The 22,958-nt window shown below is 42.4% G+C and overlaps 1 protein-coding gene across 1 annotated transcript; it reads right to left on the reverse strand.

Annotated features, from left to right (window-relative positions):
- Positions 1-16,666: 16,666 nt before the first annotated feature.
- Positions 16,667-20,810, reverse strand: LOC133883685 (uncharacterized). The gene is made up of 4 exons (XM_062323068.1): positions 20,587-20,810; positions 19,969-20,172; positions 18,412-18,495; positions 16,667-17,841 (listed from the first exon to the last, which is right to left on the reverse strand). Exons 1-4 carry the CDS (start codon positions 20,722-20,724, stop codon positions 17,173-17,175), a joined length of 1,095 nt encoding a protein of 364 aa, XP_062179052.1. The 5' UTR covers positions 20,725-20,810; the 3' UTR covers positions 16,667-17,172.
- Positions 20,811-22,958: the final 2,148 nt, after the last annotated feature.

The raw sequence follows: 22,958 nt of genomic DNA on the forward strand, positions 1-22,958 counted from the left end.
GAGCCTTAATCTCTAGACCCTTAGCTAAAGGCTTGACCTTTGAAGTCATCAGATCCCTTCACAGTACCTATTTGTACCTACGAAGCCTTCCCTTGGTTTAACCGGCTCGGCCTCCCGAAGGCTCAACCTCCCAAAACCTGGTCTCCCGAAGCCCGTCCCCCCCCCCCCTGAGACCTTGATCTCCCGAAGCCTTGGTCCCCCAAAGCCTCAGCCTCCTGAAGCCCCGGCTTTCCGGAGTCTTGCCTACAGAAGCCTTCACCTCCGAAGCCATGCCTCCCGAGGCCCCCATCTCTAGCTGCTCGGGTCGACTTCTCGGAGGCTACAAGGTGAGTCAGCAGGCCTTAGGAAAGATCTGTCAGAAAGGGAGCATCAGTCATGTATCTCCCAGATAGGTTTTTAGAAAGTAGTTATCCGAGATAAGGCCCAGTAATTCGGTCAGGTCCCAAATATTTGTACATTATAATAACTTGTACACCAAGCTACGCATGACCCTATAAATAGGGGGCCATGGTCTCCGAGGAGAGGAGAGGAGCTAGACAGCAAAAAAGACACAAAGGTGAAAACACACCAAGTCACGATGTGATACTCTTCCCAGATCAATCCATTTTTTCTGCCATCAATACATTCGTGGTGTTCCTTCATCTTAAACTTCGTGTCTAAGCTTGAGTGTCCTCCTTAGAAGAAACTCTCGCCGTACTTGCTGGGGTATGACGAACTCTTGCTCCAACATTGACCTTGTATGATTTGAGGAATATTTATACTATTGATTGTATCTGAAGGATCCATGGGCTCATCAGGGGATGTCCCTGGCCAGACAGTAGCCATATGCTCACTACATCTCTCATTTGCTTGCTCATGCCATCAGGTATTCCGAGTTCCTCGAGACCTATGAGGACTCTGCTACTCGCTTCAAGGAATATGCTCATTCTGCTCTCACAGACAGACGCCATAGTCAGTGAGCCATGGTTCACGCTCAGGAGCAGATCCCTGTTAATGAGCGAGAGAGAGCGGCAGCTGAGGACCAGGCCCTAGCAAAGGCCGAGGTAGAGCTACCTCATTATATATTTGACATGGACAGCGATTTGGACTCGGACGACATTGAGTACATTCCTCCAATCACTAGGTCACATGATGCCACTATAGGAGGTTCTTCTCAGAGAGCCCTTCAATCATCTATTATTACTTTTCCAGCATCTGAGACAGTTCCTCCAGTGACCCCCAGTTGTGCAGACTTCAGAGCTTATGGTGATTCTTCAGTAGATGCAGCAGCAGCAGGTAGTTCAGCAGTAGCAGTTCTAGCAGCAGCTAGCAGTGTAGGCTGAGATGCAGGTGAAGCTTCAGGCTAACATGACTTGCCAGCAGGAGGAATAGATGGTTTTCTTGTAGTCTCTTAAGCACCAGCAGCAGCAGGCCATGTTCTCAGCACTTTAGTTGGATAGAGAGAACAATTCTCGCTTGTTCTCTTTCCTGTTCCAGCACACCGGCCTTCAGTTGATAGCTGCACCTCCAGCACTAGCTCTAGTCGCAAGTCCTCTCCTAGGCAGTGTCAGTGGACTTTTGACTACTCTGGGATTATACTTTCCACTTTTAGCTCTCTTCACCACCAGAGTACCTTTTCAGCTTTGCAGGACGTCTTTGAGGCCCGTGCTTACTAAGTGGAGGGGTATTTATAGCCTCAAACCCTCCAACTAGCTGTTAACCCAACGGCTCTGAAAAGTTGTTAACACCGGGTGATCTAGTGAAAACAATAGTACTAACACCGGATCATCCGGTGAGTACTTCCTGAGAAACTAGCCATTGGAACCCCACTCAAGCCTCTGTGAACACTGGGTACTTTGGTGTATACTCCATCTTCATCACCAGACTTTTTGGTGAGTATACCTTAGCCATCCGAGCCAATATCTTCTCTATGTAAATTTCTCCGATGCCATCTCGGGTGCTTATCACATCATCACTGGACTATCCAGTGAGATCATTGCAATCTCCCCTTTGTTAATAATGCTCTAGTGCATTCCTCCGGTGTGTTCAAATCAATCACTAGACTATCCGGTGGGGTCTTCTGCTTCTTTTTCATCTTTGCACTATTCAATGTCTAGTGTATTGTCCGGTGTTGCCTTGCTTCGTCACCAGACTATCCGGTGAGGCTTTCATACCTCATCCCCCTTTGATAGAGATGCTCCGGTGAGTGCAAATATCTGGAGCACGAGACCATCCGGTGTAGTAGTTTCTCCTAAGACTTTTTTCGATTCAACCAAACTTTGTCCCGGCTTCGGTGGCTTCTTCATTTATTACATCCATGAGACCTACTAACATATATTCTTGACAAACATGTTAGTCACAATGACTATATTGTCATTAATCACCAAAATCACAATTATAGCCTAATAGGGTCATTTTTGCTACAATCTCCCACTTTTTGTTGATTGATGACAACGCAACCAAAGCAAGTGGCAAATAACAAATGATTCCAAATGTAAAGAATATAAATGTGCACAAAGTCTTACCATATTGCTTGGATGCATGTTCTTACCACTTAGTCCCTCTTTATTGTAGCTCCCCCTTTCTCCATTGCCACTATCTGCCTTGATTTGACCTAAACAAGAGCTTGTCCCCTTTGTTATCCTTCATTTATCTTGCAATTGCTACAAGCTCCCCACATTGTTCATCTTGCATTCCTTGCTTTAGTTGTCAAACTTCTCCCCCTTTGTGTAACACCCAGTTTTAAAGGAACAAAACCGGACACAACACATGTATGCCAGGATCATGTTTCCATACATGTGCTACATCATCAGTGTATCATCACAGTACTATTATTACAATGGTATATAACTTATAACAAAAGGACTCGAGGGTCTAAATGAAAACATAGCGGAACAAAAGAGATATTGAACGCCAGCGGGGCTTCCATCTTCCACAGGCGTCGACCGGGGGCACACGAGCCTAGAACAGCAACTCTGAGTCAAAGTCGTCCTCTTCGAAGGTAGCAGCTTCATTGATGGCTTCTAATCAGCAAAGGGAATGCAAGAGAAGGGACAACGGATGTGAGCACAAAAATTTACTCTGCAAGTGTAGGGAAAACATGCTATGGGGCTTAAGTCAAGGAAAGGTTAGACATGGTTAACTGCACTAAACAAACTTAACCTACGACTCCAACATCAAGCAAACTATTTACTAAGTGTGCAGACACCGCTATAACAAAAGAATTGACTCATCGATTTCATCCGACTACCAAGAATCACTAGGTAATTCCATTACCCGGCTACCCAACCAACCATACCAAACCCTGATCCCATCTAATCCTGAAGAAGTCCAAGTTCGCTCTAGTCCGTGAGCATGGCTGATTGACCAGATAGGTACTTTGCAGAGTCTGCACAGCTTTCCCCACGAGTCATGATTCCCGTGTTGCTTCACACTTCCAGAGGGTGGAGTCGGGGTCTCACTACAAGGCCTTTACAAAGCTCCTATCAATTTGCAGGCACCCACTGAGGTTTCACCGCTAACAGACGATTACATCGCTGCAGAAGTCCCCTTGTGCCACTTAACCATCCAATGGTTCCCACATAGTTAGAGGGATGGCTAATTAATTGGCCAGCCCATACCCATGTAGGCCTCGTGGTTGTGCGGATTCACTTGGTTACATGTTCAAGAACCGGTCCTTAGGACCCCACATAGGAACAATCACAAACTTGCTGTAAAGCATCACCTCAAACCAACCATCCTGCAGATCCCTCTACCATGTTGCTACAAGATTATCATTACCTGATTTCTTATTGCATAGTTCATTAGTCAATATTAACATTTCCCCAACTTATGACTGCACTAGCAAAAACTACCCATTTTGACCCATGATCCATCAACAGCGACAAGGAATTGTCATACAAAACTAGTAAACCCTAAAGTGGGATTCCATTTAGACAAGCATGCAATTAAAGGATAAAACTACACATGAATCCTAAAACAGGGGCAAAATATTCAAGGACACTTGCCTTCAGCGGAAGGTTGCTCAAAGTCCTCGAAAGCTTGCCCTTGAAGATTCCCGAACTGCGCACCTCCTAATCGACAAACCAAAAAAAGCAAACAACGGAAACTACTGAGAACAGTACACCAAGTAGTATTGAATCTAGGTAAAAAAAAAATCCTATAAAAAGATTCTACACATCGCTACAAACATTTGAGCATGAAAATTGCCCAAAACGGAGCTACGAGCAAAAAAGTATTAAGCTTTTAAAGTTCCAGGGGCTATTCTGCAAATTTTACTTAATATAGAGAATAAACCGATTAATCTTTATACTGAAAATTCTTTTTATTGCACCAGCAATGTCATAAATCAAACCGTTTCATTATCTTTTAGAAAAGCTCAAAGAATAAGACCATGGACCCGTGGACCACGGCCTTAGGGCCGGTCCACTGGTCCATGGTGGACCAATCCGAAGGGGTAAGCGCCCTTTTAATCTGGGCCATCCATCCAAGATCGACGGCTGGGGTTCAAAGGGGGCTCGGACCAATGGTGCTAGTTCGGGCGGCGGAGTCGCTGAACTTTCGCTGGAATGGTGCAAACGGCCACGGATCTCGATGGGAGATGACCCAAAAGAGAGAGGGCGACACGGTGAAGCCCACCAAGGGCTTCACGTCAGTGGACGAGGACCGAAGGCGGTCGGCAACGGAGAAGAGTGGGCAGCGGGGCTCCAAGCTTGGTGTGGCGTTGTCTGGCAGTGGAGAAGCACCGAGGAGTGGCGGAGAACGGCCGTTGAGCACCTGTGACGCTGAAGAGAGAAGAAAAAGGATCAATGATGGCTTGGTCGCGGAGAAAAAGGGCGGCAGCTGAGCTCTCACTGGAGACGAAGAAGATGACAACGTCGAGGTCAATTTCCGAGTGCAAAGAAAGGGGAAATGAGTGTATTGGGGGCGAAACATCACAAGGAAGACGATGGCCGGCTTATATACGTGAGAGGAGAAGGCAATAGCACCGAGGAGTGACAGAGAACGGCTGTTGAGCACCTGTGACGCTGAAGAGAGAAGAAAAAGGATCAATGACAGCTTGGTCACGGAGAAAAAGGGCGGCAGCTGAACTCTCACCGGAGACGAAGAAGATGACGGCATCGAGGTCGATTTCCGAGCGGAAAGAAAGGGGAAGTGAGTGTATTGGGGGCGAAACCTCACAAGGAAGAAGAAGGCTGGCTTATATACGCGAGAGGAGAAGGCAATCGGTCGGAATTCGAAGGAATTGGCCAGCGACCTAAAAGGAAATAAATGCGGCGGAAATCGCATCTGAGAGGGTTTAAGGGAGGAGAAAATGGCCAGGTACTTGATTGGGGAGGCGAGGATCATGGTAGAGGCGCTTAATTGGCGAGAAACAGATCGGGATGACTCAGATTTGAATGGGCAACGGCGATTTTGGGAGTAGATTCCACGGGTGGGAGGGTGCCGGCGGGAGGAGGAAGAAAGGGGCCGACTTGGTGAGCGGCTCGGCTTGGCTCGGCTGGACGACAGCAAGAGAGGGTGGGGAAGGGCCAGCTCAGGTGCAAGGCAGCAGGTCGGCTTGGCCAAGCGGGCTAGCGTGGGGGAAGGGAGGTGGCCCGCTCGGGTGGGGGAAAGGAGATAGGAGAGGGGGGAGGAAGTGGGCCGGGGAAGGAGATTCAGCCCAAGGAGAGTTTTCAAATTTTGAAAAAGCTTTTTGTTTTTAGATTTTGAACCAAAATTCAAAAGAGGTTTGAGCGAGCGACTTCTAGCGAATTTTTGCAAACTTTTTTTCCCACGCATAAAAACCTATTGCAACTATTACGGCATGAATGCATCAAATATATATAACCTATGGAAAAATTAAATTTGGAAATTAGTTTCTTCTATTGACAAAATTTTACAAATCCTATTTAAATTCTAACAAAATTTTAAACTATTGCAAAAATTGAAATTTAGGGTGTTACACTTTGTCAACAATCTCCCTAAAAAGACTATATGCACATGTTGAACTTAATGGGACAAACATTAGAGCACATGGGAGAGAGCTTCACAAATCATGATCCAATTAAAAATGATACCAATTGAAATGATACCAATTGTACGAATCTCACTACAAAAGAATGATACCAATTGAAAGGGATAAAAGTACATGAATCATAATTCATGAAACTCACATAATATAGTCTAAACTCCCCCTATATGTGTGCATACATATGATGAGAAGGAAACATATGCACAACTAGACTATATGTCAAGATAGGAAGTTTAAGATTTGACAATGATACCAATTAAAGCATTTGACCATTACATACCTCTAGCGACATGTTGATTGCTCTATAAGACTACAAAAGATATCACTAGCAACATATGTTAGTCTCAAAATCATAACCTATAGGATATACTCCCCCTAAATGTGTGCATACAAGTGTTGAATACTTGTGAGATATATATACTTGTTATTGAACAATGGGGACTTATCATGTAGATTAGATCATGGCACATAAAAGATATGAATTGAAAAATTAGTGCCATGTAAGGGACCTATAACTAATAAACCATGTAGGTTACCCATGGATAAGAGAGAAATACAAGAAACCTACCATATGAGACTTACACTAGGAATTGCAATAAATTGAAATAAGCAAATGCAATCCTAGACAAGGAAAATAAGCTAGAAGCAAAACAAAATGCATGAACAAGAATCTAGATACACTTACCTCTTTTACCTTTAGATGGGGATTTGGGTATGTGATGATCATAATCTTCATCAATACGCCCATCTTCTACACTTGGTTTCTTTGCTTGAATCTTCACTTCATCTTGTAAGCCAAGCCTCTAAATCCCCATAGCCGTCTCGGGCTTCAAGTTTTCTTTAGAAGCCAAACTGATTGGGCCCCTTCATGTTGATGATGACTTCCTTGGGCACCTAAATGGGTTAGTTCGACCTCCGATCCTTCTTTCCAAACATGTGTTCAACCACCTTGCCATTTTCCTTCTTCTTGAACTTGTAGTGGCTGCTCTTTATCTTGTTCTTATAGTTGGGCTTGGTGTAAAGGTTGGAGGTCTTGTTGGAGAGGTTTTTCATCTTCTTCTTTTACTTGGTCTCCTTCTTCACTAGCTTGCATTGGAAGGACTTGTGGCCTTCTTGATGGAATTTGAAACATATCGTGGTTGACCCCTTCTCAAGCTTCTTCACCATGAAAATACGGTTATCTTGATGAGGTTGGACATGTCCTTTGCCCTTCAATCTCGCCAAGTCCTCCTTGAGCTTCTCCAATTCTTGCTTGAGCTCATCATTCTCTTGTGCAATAAGTTCATTAGATTGTTCTACATCAATATTCTCAACACAAATCTCATTGCAAATGGGTGAGCTAGATAAAGCATAAAAATCATCACAAGAAGTGGAAGCATCTACCTTATGATTGTAATTAAAAAGAGAGGTAGATTGCTTCAAAGGGACCTTAGTTTGAGATTCAATGCACTTAAATTTAGCCTTAAACTCCTCATTCTCCTTGTTTTGAAAATTGAATTTGCACAATAATTGTTCATAATTAGAAACAAATGTAGCATGAATGTCATTAAGTGTATTGAATTTCTTAAGCTCTTTTAATTATTTCTTAAGGGCCCTTTGTTGCTCATTGATCAAATGAAGGAGTTCATCATAGGAAGGAGAATCCTCATCGGATTCATCATCACTTACATCACTATCCATATCTTTGGCCATAAAGCACTTGTGAGATGGCTTACGAGACGACTTGTGTGATGATGATCTTAAGGAAGAGCTTCTCTTGGAGGAGTGGATGGTGATGCTCTCATCACTTAAGCTTGAATCTTCATCATCACTCACTGATCTTTCTATGCTTGCGAATGTTTTGGCTCTTCCCCTTGTCTCCCTCTTATTCTTGGTCTTTTTCTTCTTCTTCTTAATATGATCAATTGTTTTGACCAAGTCCTTCATGGAGATTGGGTGATCAATCTTAGTATTGATCTTCTTGATGTTCTTCTCCACTTGTGAGATGAGCTTGACGACTTCGGAATCCATCTCTTCATCACTTGAGGTGCTTTGCTCATCTTCTTCATAGCACTCTTCATCATCTTCACTTAAGCTTAACTCTTGCTCTTGTCTCCTCATCCTTGTCTTCATGTGTTCACAGTTAGCTTGCTTCCTTGTGAGATCAAGGTTCTTGGTGTTGGATGAGGAAGACGCTTCCACCTCCATGTTTATTGTCATCTTATGGGCGGTGATATTGCTGAGCACTTGACTTGGAGTCATCTTCTTGATTCCATTGTTATCGTAGATGATGGAGACGATCAACTTGTATTTTGGAAGAAGAGCTTGAAGTCACCACTTGATCATCTTCAATTGACGTCAAACCTAACCTATAAATCTCATTGACAAGAATATTCAAACACGAGTACATGTCATTAGCACTTTCATGGAGTAGTTTCTTGATGTCATTAAGCTTAGTAACAAGCACATAATATTTCTCATTGCGCACATACTTTGTACCTTCATGTATTTCAATAAGACTATTCCAAATATCATGTGCATTGGTGAGAGAATAAACACGATTGAATGCATCAACACTTATAGATGATAAAATGATACTCTTTGTCAATACATCTAATTGTCTCTCCTTGTTGGTGATGTGTTGCCTCATCCCTTCCTCGATAACTCTCCAAACATTTAAGCCTCTAGCTTGCAAATAACAAGATATTAGAATTTTTCAACGTGGGAAATTTGTGCCATCGAAAAGTGGAGCACTATGGGAATCCATCCCAACCCCGGACGTCACAACTCTAGAATGTTAAGCCTACCAAAAGCAAAAGGCTCTGATACCAATTATAGGGATTGGTGATGTCCTAAAACGAGGGTGAATTATGACACTTAGAACTATTTCGGCTCCAAAAATAATGCAAGATAAACCTATATCAAATTCTATCTAAATGTGCTCTAGGTTTATCTAGTGTATCTATTCTACCGATCAAAGCACTTGCAACCTATCTAAGAAGGTAAATTGCAAGTAAGTAAATGTAGAAACGTAAATAAGGTAGAGAGAGTAAACTTGGCACAAGAATTTTTTCCCGTGGTATCGATGGCATGAATACCACCCCTAGTCCACATTGGAGCTCCACAAAGGATATGGTCCCGGTGAGCACCCGGTCAAGGTCTTTGAGCCACCAAGTCACAAAGACACGGCCTCCACCTAGAGGAGCCACCAAGCCACCAAGGAAAGGTCTCACCACTAGCCTCTCTTCCAGTTCCTCGTCGTTGTGATCACCTCACAGCTTGAGCTACAAAGGCAAGGATCTCCGCGTCCCCATACAATCGCCTTGTCACTGCTCCACACCAAGTTGGAGGGTCAACAAGCTTATCGGCGAGTCACCAAGACTCCAAGGTGTCAGTGTACCAAGAGGTACACTGTTCGATCACTCCTTGATCCACTCTCTAGGTAGCAATCACCTAGCAACTCCCTCTCTAGGCCTATAAGCACTAATCACTCACTAATCTTGTGCTTAATCGTCTTGGATGATCACTTTAAGCACTTTGGTGGCTTGGATATCTTCTCAGGTATATATGAACTTCTCAGAACTCTAGCACGCTAAAATGACTGAGTGGAGGGGTATTTATAGCCTTAAACCCGCCAACTAGTCGTTAACCCAATGACTCTGAAAAGTTAACACTGGATGATCCGGTGAGAACAATAGTACTAACACCGGATCATCCGTTGAGTAATTCCTCAGAAACTAGCTGTTGGAACCCCACTCAAGCCTTTGTGAACACCGGATACTCCGGTGTATACTCCATCTTCATCACCGGACTTTTCGATAAGTATACCTTAGCCATCTGAGCCAACATATTCTCTGTGTAAATTGCTTTGGTGCCTTCTCTGGTGCTTATCACATCATCACAGGACTATCCGGCTGGTGAGGTCACTGCATTCTCCCCTTTCTCAACAATGCTCCGGTGCATTTCTCCGGTGTGTTCAAATCAATCACCGAACTATCCAGTGGGGTCTTCTACTTCTTTTCATCTTTGCACTATTCATTGTCCGGTTTATTATCCAGTGTTCCCTTGCTTCATCACCAGACTATCCGGTGAGGCTTTGATGTCTCCGTCCCCCTTTGACAAAGATGCTCTGGTGAGTGCAAATATCTGGAGCACCGGACCATCCAGTGTAGTTATTTCTCCTGGAACTTTTTTCAATTCAACCAAACTTTGTTCCTGCTTCGGCAGCTTCTTCATTTATTGCATCCATGAGACCTACTAATATATATTCTTGGCAAACATGTTAGTCCCAATGACTATGTTGTCATTAATCACAAAAATCATAATCATGGCCTAATAGGGCCATTTTCGCTACAATGTTAGATGAGGTCAATCTTGCTCTTCAGGAGGTGCTCAGTCAGGTTGACTAGGAGATGGCTGCCCAAGGTATCGACACCTCCAGCTCCAACCCTTGTCTAGACACAATGCAGAGTCAGACTACAGCAGGAGCGTCCTCTCCAGCCTACGACACTGTCGTTGAGGTTATCTCATTTGCATCTGACTCCGAGACCGATGCCTCTCAGTTCGTGTTGTAGCCTTCTTTGGCAGCGTTGGCTCCCTCGTCTCCTCTAGCACCAGATGTGTAGATGTGTTCTCTTTTTGGTGCTTAGATGCCAAAAGGGGAGAGATTCTAGTGTTAGGGGGAGTTTTGGAGAGAGAGATAGCTAGTCTTGAGTGTCAAGAGAGCTTGCTAGTTTCAGGTCGAGTCTAGTCTAGCTTTTGGGTAGCTAGGTTCTACTTGTTGGATCTTATGGATTTTGATGTAATGACAGGCCATTTGATTCTTAATCAATGTGTTTAGCTTGTAATCACATTGTGTTTTATTTCATGTGTGTTTAATTTTATTTCTTCTAGCATGATATGTTGGTCTAGTGCTAGGCTTTCTCTTGCTTTATTGTTATATGATGTCAATTGTCTAGTATAACCAGGTGTACTTTAATTCATATCTATATCTTAGTAATCCATCCAAGGAAGCATGAACAGTGAGAAACGAGTTCACCTGATGGTCTAACTGTCATGCATGTGCTCTTGTAATTGGACCTTGTATGATTTGAGGTTTATTGACGGTATTGATCGTATCCGAAGGAACCATGGGCTCATCAAATTGTTAACACCGGATGATCCGGTGAGAACAATAGTACTAACACCGGATCATCTAGTGAGTACACTCTCACAAACCAGCCGTTGGAACCCCCACTCAAGCCTCTGTGAACACTGGATACTCCGGTGTATACTCCTTCTTCTTCACTGGACTTTCTGGTGAGTATACCCTTAGCTATCCGAGCCAACTTCTTCTCTGAGTAAATTGCTCCAGTGTATTCTTTGGTACACATCACTTCATCATTGGACCATCCAGTGAGTTATCTTCAGCCAGCCAAGCCTCTACAACCCTCTCTAGAAATAATGCTCCGGTGTACACAACCTCCATCACCGGACCATCCGATACCTTGAACTTCATTCTACCTCTTTTGCATTGTTCATTATCGGGTGTATTGTTCGATGTTCATTCCATTCACACCGGACCATCTGATGGTTTGAACCTTCGATCTTCAGTGGCTGCGTCCTTGTCTGGTAGAAATGCTCCTATGTGTATATTTCTTTGATCACCGGACTATCCGGTGGGTTCATTCTTCTTCTTCAACAGATGCATTCTCTCTGGAAGGAATGCTCTGGTGAGCACTCTACTCAAACACCGGACCATCCGGTGAGGTCTTCAGGCCTCTCTCCTATTTGTCAAGTATGCTCCAGTGAGTTCAACACCCAGAGCACCGGACTATCCTGTGAGGCAAATCTTCCTAGGACTTATCCAATTCAGTCCAACATTGTCCCGACTACGGTGGCTTCTTCATGTATTACATCCATGAGACCTACTAACATATATTCTTGACAAACATGTTAGTCACATTGACTATATTGTAATTAATCACAAAAATCATAATCATGGCTTAATAGAGCCATTTTCTCTACACTTATCGTTCCTATATGCAACATGTAGTAAGCATGAAAAGTGCTAAAGCCAACTGCAACAACGACCGGTGCTTAAATGATGCAAGCCTTGTACGGTGTCCGGGTTTCTCTCCCAACCTACCAAGAGGAACTCCACATCTGGGCAGGAGAAACACCCCTAAAACCGCACACATCTCGACTCATCCTCACCACTCATCCATCAAACACCATCAACCCATCATTGTGATCATAGTGTAAGTAATTAAGCCTATGCTCATGAATGATGAAACATTTCACCGCTCGACTTCTACCGAATAACCTAAGCATGGCTAAGCAATTCGGCTAACCTATGAATTAGATATCATCAAGTTAAAGCCTGGCTACAAAGATATGGAATTTCAATACTCAAGATAGGGAAAGTAATGCATCAACATAGGTTCTACCATACCAAACCCAACAACAACTCGAACTTATGCATAACACACATAAAACATATTTATGAATTTATATCATACAAGATCTAAATTATTGGGAGAAGTATGCTTAGATACTTGCCTTGCTGCTTAGGTGACGGCTTAATGCTACCCATGAAACACTCACAGAATTCCGGTAGATCGGCTCGCCTTTAACCATGGTTGCAACACGCTCCAGTTCTTCGTTCACTAAAGAAGAATGTGTACAATCATGAGCATGAGCGAAATGCATAATGTATGCTACAACATGCATAACAACAGGATAAAGGTGTCCTACATACAGAGGAATAATAAAACTTGCGTTCTAAACAACATCAGAAAAATAACAGGAGGCTGGAGACTCTGGGTTGAACTTGCAGTATCCGGGTTCCGGAACCTTCGGACTATCCTCTGGACTGGGGTCTCGGTTAGCCATTTTCTGATGAACCCGGAACCTCTGGGTGAGTCCGGATACTCCAGGTCGAGCCGGATATTCTGGGTGAGGCTCCGAGTGAGGCTCTCTACTAATTCTAAAACGAATCTACCCAGACTCTCTGGGTTCTGGCCGAGTTGAATTCTAAAGTGTTTTTCATCGGTCGATTCCACTCGCATGTTAAATCTATGCTACACAAATACGTATATGCACTATACAAAGGGTTCTATACTTAAAGTACGCACTAACTCTGCATGAATTTTGAATACAATTCGATGGGGTTTTCACTGGGCTACCCGAAGTATCCAGGTTGTCCAAAAAGGTTTCTTTAAGGGAGAAAACTTAGCCGATTTGATTTGCGAGTCTCTCCAAGTCAAAGGGAAATATGTTTGGGATATATCATGGAGTCTAGAATTCATTCAACAACCTAGCAATTCGATTTCTAACTCAAATCTCGTCCAAATTCTCTAAATAAGCTCCAAAACTCAAGAATTCAAGGACTCACAACTTTAACTCCAAACTTAAAGTCGACCAACCAAATCATGCATTCTTACCAATGGGAAGCCTAAGGGACTTACCCACGGTGCTTGTGGAGGTTGGTGACCGTCAAGGGATAGAAGAAACGCTTGGAAAGAGGAAGAACGCCGGTGCTCCTTGTTCTTCAACCAAAAACACCAAAACAAGTCAAAATCGGCTCAAATATTCTGTGAAAACAAAAATAAATTAGATAGCTGGGTAGCTTATGAGCTCATGATCGCGTGAGTACCATATGAATACCTCAAAAATCCTTCCCTTGAGGTCGGATTTTGGGAGAGGAAGAGAGGGGGGAGAGAGGGAGCTCTCAGCTTCTTGGGCCGATTGGGAGCACGGGAGTGATAGAGGGAGGGAGTGGAAAGAGCAGCTGCTACCCATGAGGGAGAGAGAGGGGTGGTTGGCCCACTTCGGTAGGGTCTACGTGTTAGAGAAATAAGACATTTTCAATACGATTTCTATTGTTTGCTCTTCCGAATTCACTTCTCTCATCCGATTGACTTTAAATGAATTACACTAGCATTTCAAAGTAAATTGCTCCAAAAATAATTATGACCCTAATGACACATAATTAGACTTAATTACGTGACTATAGTTTCAGGACGTGACATGAAACCATAAAATCTAACAAAAAGATTATGTGAAAATAATAATAATAATAATAATAATAATAATAATAATAAAGATACTATTAATAATAATAAAATAAAAGTGATAATGGTATAAGGAGATTATGAATAAGTACTTGGTCAACTCAATGTTCAAACAAAAATATGCTACTATGTTCAGGAAACAGTAATTGTTCAAACAAATAGTTAGACTGGAAACACAAATGAATCGTAATCCTGGGGAACATGACTACGAAGATGAAAATGGTCCGGTTTCACTCCATTTACCAAACGAAAGGAATATTGTTATGAGCATCCAAAAGTAGTAGTAAAATTGTATATCTACCAAGAACTCGAGAGGAAGCGGAATTGAACTCGCAGCTGAACGATTTGCCCGCATGTAAAATTTAGCCGTTTCCTTTCAATGCACCCGAGTTGGAAGACATTGATGCCAGGAAGCACATAGATCGTGGCGTGTGGGGCCCACCCGCCAGCCACACGTATCAAGAAACAGAGGTACGGACGAATTGAACTCATTAGAGACATAGAGATAATGGGGGAGTAGGATGTGCGGTCTCACCGGCGCTAGTAGGCGGGGGCACGGGCACGGCTGCACGTGAGTGGCGATAGCGGAGGCGGGCACTATGATGTCCACCACCGGCACGGCCACTGCGCGGCCATCGCCGTTGCTATTTTTTTCACTCCCTCTCCTCTATCCCTATGTCTTTCATTCTTGGTGCTACCTGACCTCTACTATCTCCTCCTTCACCTCGTCGCACGCGGGGCGGGCACCCGACGCGGCAAAGAAGACAAGGGTCACCACCGGAGAGATCAGGAGAAAATGAAACAGAATCGCGACGCCTTCGCTCTCCCCGTCTCCGTGCCTGCTTCCCCTTCTCTCTCCCTCTTCCTCTCCCTCTCCTCCCTTAAATTTAAATAAATTAAGAAATATGCGAAGTTTGTGACATCTGAATAATACATAAATGAAATCACTTCTTACTAATGACAAAATTTTAATCTATTTAATTATAATATTATTTATATTAATAAAATATAAGATGACTACAGCTTCTAAATACAAATAGCAAATAAGCGAAGCCGCTTCATTCGCGAGCGCAACCAAAAGCTCGCGCGCGGCGAGGATTATAGCACGAACAACAAAGAAAACAACTGCGTACTAACAAACAAACACACGGGCCCACTTTCAGTAAACCTTGCCCCTAACATGATGGGCCCATCTGACCGTCGGTCCCGCGGCGCAGTGGGGTGGGGAGAGTCCACGGCGTATCCGCGCGGGGGATTCGGGGCGCACAGTGCGAGACCCGCACCAGTGCCTCTCTGGCCGGTGGGTCCAAGAATGAACGTGGCGCACTGGCGCATATGAAGCTGCTGCTGAGCCATGTGGGAACGCCGCGCCAGCCGGTGACCGGAAACTTCCCACTCCGCCGTTTCTTACTGATGGGCAAAGCGCTACGGGAGTTCAGAGTTTATCTTGAAATTGTATTTGATGTATAAAATCAACCTCTCTGTATATACAGTTTTCTGTATATACAGTTTTCTACAACTTTTTTAAACTTGTATATATGTTTACCGAATTGGTAGATTTCACCTCGTAGAACAAGATAACCAGAAACAGGATCAAGGGAGAAAATGAAACGCATTGGAATCAGATTGCACGGAAAGGGGCAGTCAAATGGGCAGTTGGTGTAGTCATCAATGACTCGATTCGATTCAATTCCCCGCCTAAGATGCAGTTCCTTGTCGCCTACCTACCGGCCTACCTCTTTGTCTAATCAACTCATTTCTACCAAATTGCACTACCTCTTTGCCATTATATATTGTTCCACTGACAGCCTTGCCTCTCTTACCGGAGGGGAGGCGGAAGCTATTGGCTACTGCTTTCTGTGCAACATGCACTCCTCTTCTCTTTTCTCAGGTCATCCCCAACACAGAAGAGAAGGTTTCTACTGTTACAGTACCCCCGAAAACACTGGAGGACCCGAAATTTGCTGAAGTACTGTAGCAGCCGTAATACTGTTTATAGAGGTTGACTTTGGGTCCGGAGGGAGGAGAAGAATAGTAGAAGGTAAGAAATAAGGTAGCTGTTGGAGATAGAAAAAATAAAGGGTACTGTAATAGTGTTATAGAGGATGAATTTTTAGAGTATCTGTTGGAGATGGCCTCAAGGCCATCCCGCACGCCAAACCCACATTTTTGTTGGTTTGTGTGTTGTCGTTGTTGTTGCGACCATTCTATTTCTACTTGATATAATAGCATGTAGTTCTTCAATATATTTGAGAAAAAAATAGATCAAATAGATTTGTTAAAGAAAATACTCAGTAAAATGTTTCCTTTTCTAAAAGATCCACAGCAGGAGCGTAGCTAGAAGTGTAGCAGTGCCTTCTTTTACTAGTTATAACATGACATCTTTTACTCTTAAAAAAATAAGCATGCTGCCGAACAAATACCACTATAGTATAAAGCTAACATTCTCTTTCTGTTAGACGAGCATAAAAAAATTCTGCTACATGGTTCTTAGAAACCGATCTGCTAAGCATGCTTTACAATCAGAGAGCAAGGGTCAGGACACATGCATGCGATTGCCGGCCACAAGATTGGCAATGTTCAATCTCATTCTGATACACGACTTGTTCACAGCATCAAATGTAACATGGCGTAATTCCGATGGAGTTTAGAATACTCTACAGCTTTATTGATCCAATGTACAAAAAAGAATGGTGGATCACATACAGGTGTTCTAGGTGTGCCATTAAATGACAAAAATCAAGAATTTCCTTCCTGAGAGAACACATAACAAGGAATCGAATACACAGTTGAATATGGATTGGGAATTCTATACACGAGACAATTCTTCGCCCGCGTACACAATTTACATGAAGGCAACAACGATGCTTCTGGGTACAGTTCCTACAACCGCAACAATGCATCACCCTACAAAAAAATCCTGCAAAACCCTGTCTTCTGTTGTCTATTTTTCTGCACTAGGAGCACTGATTGTTCCCTCGTTTCTTCACCCTACCTGATTTCTTCTACTTAGACGTTGTATTAAACGACTCCTTATCATCATGAATGGAGTAGTTTCTATCTTCTCCATGGAAGATCAAAACATAGTCAGATGTTACTCCACAGGAGATGTCCAAGCCTGAACTGAAGCAACAATATCGGCATACCTCACTTCATCAAATCCAAAAACACAAAGCCATTCCACAGGCTGTGCAGCACCATAGATGCCAATAAGTTACGCGATCTTGCAAAGACCCCTCCCATCACTACCCCAAGAAATATCAAGGGCATTACCCTCTGTGCATTGAAGTGTGCGAGTGCGAAAGCTGCAGCACTTACTAGGATCGACCATGGAAGTGGCATGTACCGGGTTAGAGAAGGAAGAAGGAAACCTCGGAATACAATCTCTTCCCATATAGGTGCACATACAGTGACTACCACAGCATATAAGGCCATCGCCACTGGGTCACGGGCCACAATGGATTGTTCTACACTGGACACCCCGGCAACTGGACCTGGTGACATTGGAACTAGGCTGATATTGATGTGAGAGAGCAAATTGACTAGTGGGAATAACAGGCACCCCAATGCTACATCCAAATGCCATCTGCCCTTTAAATTGAACTCAAACCAGCCTCGAGGAAGGGGACGAAATCTACCAAGGCATTGGTGAAGGATAGCAATCCCAGCAAGGCCTTCAGTTATGTCCGTCAAGAGGCTATATAGTGCTTGGCCCCTGTGTGTCAATGTTTCCTTGCTAAAGCCAGCAGCATGAGCCAAGAATGGCACTATCCAGGAACCCACAAGCCAAAATGTGGCAATCCATAAAATCATGACCTGCATTCAAAAATTATAGATGAGTCATTTTTTACTTAATACCGCATTACTCTGAATTGCTAAGATCCTAAGAGATCATAATATTTAATCAATATCTCTGATTTATTTAACTACTTTAGCTAAACAATCAATAACCAAACATTCCCTGTAAGTAAGGGTGAAATGATGCCTCAAATGATATGCCACCCATCACTCCTTTCAATTATTAATATACATATCACAACACAATTTATGAGGAACGAGATAGAGTATATCATAACTAGATATAGAACAAAGAGGAACCTATTAAAAATTTAATTTGCATGTATAAATACAAATAGAAACATGCTATAAGATCTGCCACACTACAAAACTTGTAGTTGTATCAATAAGTAAAATAGAAATTTTGGATCCACATCCACAGCACATTGCATGTCAAATTTACAGTCTACCACTACTCGAATTAAATATATTTATGCAACATGTCATTTAAAACACTTTATGCAAATTTCAATCATAACAAATAAAAACCTGCCAATGACCATCAATTTAACAGACAGAGAATCTCAGAAGATGGATGGAAGAACTAACCTGAGCAATGGTTTCACCAGTCCAAGGTACCGTCCAGTGTTCAGTCTGAAATCTTAATATTCTGCCCTGTAAATTTTCTTTTATCTGAAACACAAATAGAGGATTCTCATTGATCAGAGGATGAAAATAGCCTCAACGATGAGAATGATGAAAAGTTAAGACTAGCAAATCAGATGAACTACTGACACTTATTGCTCAAAGAAACAAAATACATGGTAATAGGAGAAACCAATTTTCAACAGAACATAAACAATAAGATGATGAAGAATGTGTTGCGGGATAAATTACATATTCTGTCCAATGTTTGGTTGTTTGCAATATGGTGTGAGCATGACAGTAAGGTGTAGCAGAAGGCAGAAAAAGTTGGAACGTTATACAGGGGGCAAGTAGCATTTGTTACAAACTTTAAACATTGAAATGATCATACTAGATGTTCCCTAGAAACTCAGATAAGCATTTAATTAAATAAAGCCTGGCAGATATAACCTTTTTATAATTGCTACATACATTCAAATGGTAGATACTAAAACTAAGTTGATTTGATTAAGTTTGACATAGGATGGTCCATCAAATTTGTCTCTTCAAACTATTTTTCTATTACCCCCTTAAATCCAACTTTTTCTTCCAAGCAAAGTAAATGAAGGAACTGAACCAAATGCATGGCACAACCATTTATTTTATTTACTCTTAGTACTGCATATGCTTTATCTTGAAACTTCAGAAAATGGTGCATAAAAGTGGCACTACAGAGATGATAGTAACTGAACTTATACTAGCCCCATATTTTCTTTTCCTTGAGATTGCTCAGCCATGGATATCCATAAGTCAGATAAGTGAAGGCATAACGTTCTACATGTTAGTTCAGTTATTTATTCTTAGACCTTAATATCACTTAGTTTAGTTTCACATAAACTTTTAGTTCAGTTTAACATATTTTCACTCAAATCACAATACTCAGCTAAAAATTTATAATAGACAAATAACTTTTGTGTAAGCTGGCCAAATGCTGCTATTAGTGCAATGCAAACAAACATTTGCACATAGCAAAAAAACAAACTAAGACTCCTGTGCAACTCATATTATGATCTGCTCTGATTAACTGTTACAGATTCAACTCAGTACGCAAATTATCACATAAAAGCCGTCGTCCATTACAATTAACAGTTAATAGCTTTATTTTACTTAAAATAGGGTAAATATTTTAAAAATGATTCGTTCCATCAGCTGCCAGAATAAATTGAATTAGGATATCTTAAGTGACTACCTACAAACTGCATTGGATTTCTTAAATGGACACTGTCTACAAATTGTATGAGATTTCTTAAATTATGACTATCTGTGATATTATTTCAGTTTCTCACATGGAATTGCATGTGACAGTCGAAGCAATTATAGTCGACAAGTCAGTCATGTGTTAGTTTAGTTCTGTTGTATCGTAAAGAATGAAGTGTTGCTTTCTTTTCTCAATCATCCAATCCAATTAGCACATTCTATACCTGAAATTACCCGAATTCAGATTCCAAAGAAGCGGGCAGGCAGCAAATAAATCAGACTAACCTTCTGCACTCGGACGAACCAATCCCCCTCCTTGGAATTCTGCTCCTCCTCCTCCTCATTGGTGCTTTCCGCCTCTTCCTCTTTCGGCTCCGCAGCCCAGGGACTCACCGATTGTGCAATGCAGTTGAAGTCACTACCATCATCAAATGTTGTTGGCCCATCCTGGTCCTGCCTGAAGCATGAGACGTGCACCAATCTCCATCCCTAGACGCCCCAAACAAAGAACAGAAAAAACAAACTTAAATTATTGCAAATTCAGATGCTATTCCAACAAGAAAATGTAAGTGGATGAACACAGCACCTAGACTCATCAGTTGATGAGCAACTTTGCATTTCCGAGACCTAAATAAATCCACTGATGGATACAGGATAAGTTTCTCAATTCTCGTTAACCAATGTACAGATCCACCTATCTAACAGAGAGCACGCACTACAAAACTGGAACCCAGATTCAGCCATGCCGTCTGAAAGAGAAGTGCAAAATTCACCAAATCGACGTCACTTTCCCGCAAAACCGTACCATGGAAGAGAGTAAATTCTGTACTTATGATCGAAGGTTTAGCTGCGGCAAATACGCGCACGCAGGTAGAATTGAGGAGCGGTCTCGTTGCGTCGTACCTTGGCTGGAGACCTCGCGCTCCAAGGCCCGAAGACGAGCAACTGCCTAGCGGCGGTGGTGGAGGAGGGAGGTGGGAGCCGAACCCTAGGGCATGGGAGGCGTGGAGGGGGAGGGGCGAGGCAGGAGGCGGGGGACATGGGTGGGGCTGAGGAGGCGCCACGAGTACGACTGAGGAGGGGAGGCTGGCCTGCCGCCTTCTGATCTGTCCCACCCCTCGGCAACGCGGCTTCGCTCACCGCCACGAGTGCCAGCCCGTATAATACCAGAACTTTTATTTATTCACGCTAATCCTCCCTGCCATTAAGGGTATATTTGGTATGCACTACAAATTTTTAAACTAAAGCTATAGTTAAAGGATTTTTAATTAAGACATTTTATTCATTCTAAATAAAAATTAAATACTTAAAATATTTTATTTTTTTCTACAAACTATAAATAATATATGGATCTCAAATCTAAAACTCTGCTAAATAAGTTTGCACTAGCGCTACAAGAGTGAAGAGCGCCCCATGTTGAAGGGAAACTCTATATATTTCAACTACCAATATATTTAGAATATCTTTGTGAATATTGAGACTAAACATGATTAAATTGTATGCGTATATTTATCCTAAAAAGTACTTTAACATGACATAGTTGATAGTTATAGTATCTTGACGTTAATATTAACGTAGAAATTAGTGGTCCAAGCTTCACGGCTATGTCCAATACTTATTTATAGGGGTATGAAAGTGCATTTAAGCCCTCCTATACGAGTTTTGGATAATTGATGATAAATAATCAAGAGACTAATACAGTTTTAGGAGTTTATAAATAAGTATTAGTTTTATGGAGAAGCTAAAAAATGCTAAGGGCCTAAAAAGGAAAAGAGAAGTGACATGTGACTACTTAATAGATTTAAATTTATTTTATTTTTGAAATTAAATATAGGTATGCCATACTATTAAGAGAGATACGTATAGATTGACTTGAAAATATTTTAGTGCTTAAAGTACTTATTAGACTAAATATGATAGACACAAGATACCATATGTGCACCGGAGTTTGCTAACAATTCATATGTATCTGGAAGTTCTGGATGCAATCCGGAAGTTCCGAGCAGTCGGAACCTCCGGATGGGCTCCGGACAGGAGTGCTCGGTTTGGGTTTCTTCTAATTTACCCAGAAGATCCAGATGGGTTCGGAACCTCCGGAGTCTGGTGACTTTCACCGGATCCTCCGAATGGAGTCCGGGTTGGAGCCCTCGGTTGTGTTTTTTTAATTATCCCAGAAGTTTCGGGTGAGTCCGGAACTTTTGGGTTCGAAACTTCCAGGTTATGTCAGAATAGACTGTAACGGTCAGATTTTTAAGGTTGAGTATACATAACTCCTCACCCCTTCCACTCATTGAGTGCCGACCAAACTCGAGACAAAGATATTGATAGTCCTCTAGAGCTCTCCCACTCACCTAAGCTCGTGGTGTGTCACGTCCTAAAACCCGTAAACATGTATTTAAACATAATTATGCATCATTAGAGTCGTGTTTAATTTTGAGCAATTTTATTTTTGAAGCACTAGAGCACCTCAATTTGGGAAATAGAAAGAGAAACAAATATCGACCAAAGTTCCTCACAAAACCTGTGTTCAACTCAGAAGTTCCGGGTAAACCAAATTGAATTATACTCGGAAAATTGTGTCGTTTAGTGTGTAACTTGAGTCTAGAGTCCTATGCTAGTGCATATACATGTTTATGTGGGATAAATTTAACATGCACGTGAATCGGTAAAGAAACAAATGAGAAGTGTTTTCTTCCAGAACGCAGAAGTTCCGAGTTTGCAACCCGAAAGTTTCGCATGATCCTAATTAGAGCTAACTGAGAACCCCCACCCGGAAGTTCCGGGTAATTCGAATTAACTCTAACTAAGAATCCTCGCTCGGAGCCTCACCCTAAGCATCCAATCCAACCCAAAAGTTCTGGGTATAGCCCAGAAGTTTCGAGTTAAGTCGAGTTAAGATTAACTGACAACCCCTGCCTGAAGCAAAATCCGGATGCTCCGGTTTGGCCCAAAAGTTCCGACCTCAACCTGGAAGCTCCAAGTCAATCAAAAAGTGGCAACCCGAAGACCCTTTCCGGAGGTTTACCCGGAAGTTCTGAACCCAGAAGTTCCAAGTTTAACCCGGAACTTCCGAGTTCTGTCAGAAGTTCAGAAGTTGTGTTCTTTCGTGTGTTGTGTACTTTTAGCTTGTTGTTATGTTGCATCCTCCATTGTTATACATTATGTAGCATATTCTCTTGTATTTCTTTCATGCTCATCATTGCATGCACTCTTCTTTAGAGAACAAAGGACCAGAGTGTGATGTGGGGGTGATCAAAGGTGACACCAAACCACTA

The sequence above is a fragment of the Phragmites australis genome, chromosome 10, assembly GCF_958298935.1.
Source record: "Phragmites australis chromosome 10, lpPhrAust1.1, whole genome shotgun sequence".
In the NCBI taxonomy this organism is placed as follows: domain Eukaryota; kingdom Viridiplantae; phylum Streptophyta; class Magnoliopsida; order Poales; family Poaceae; genus Phragmites; species Phragmites australis.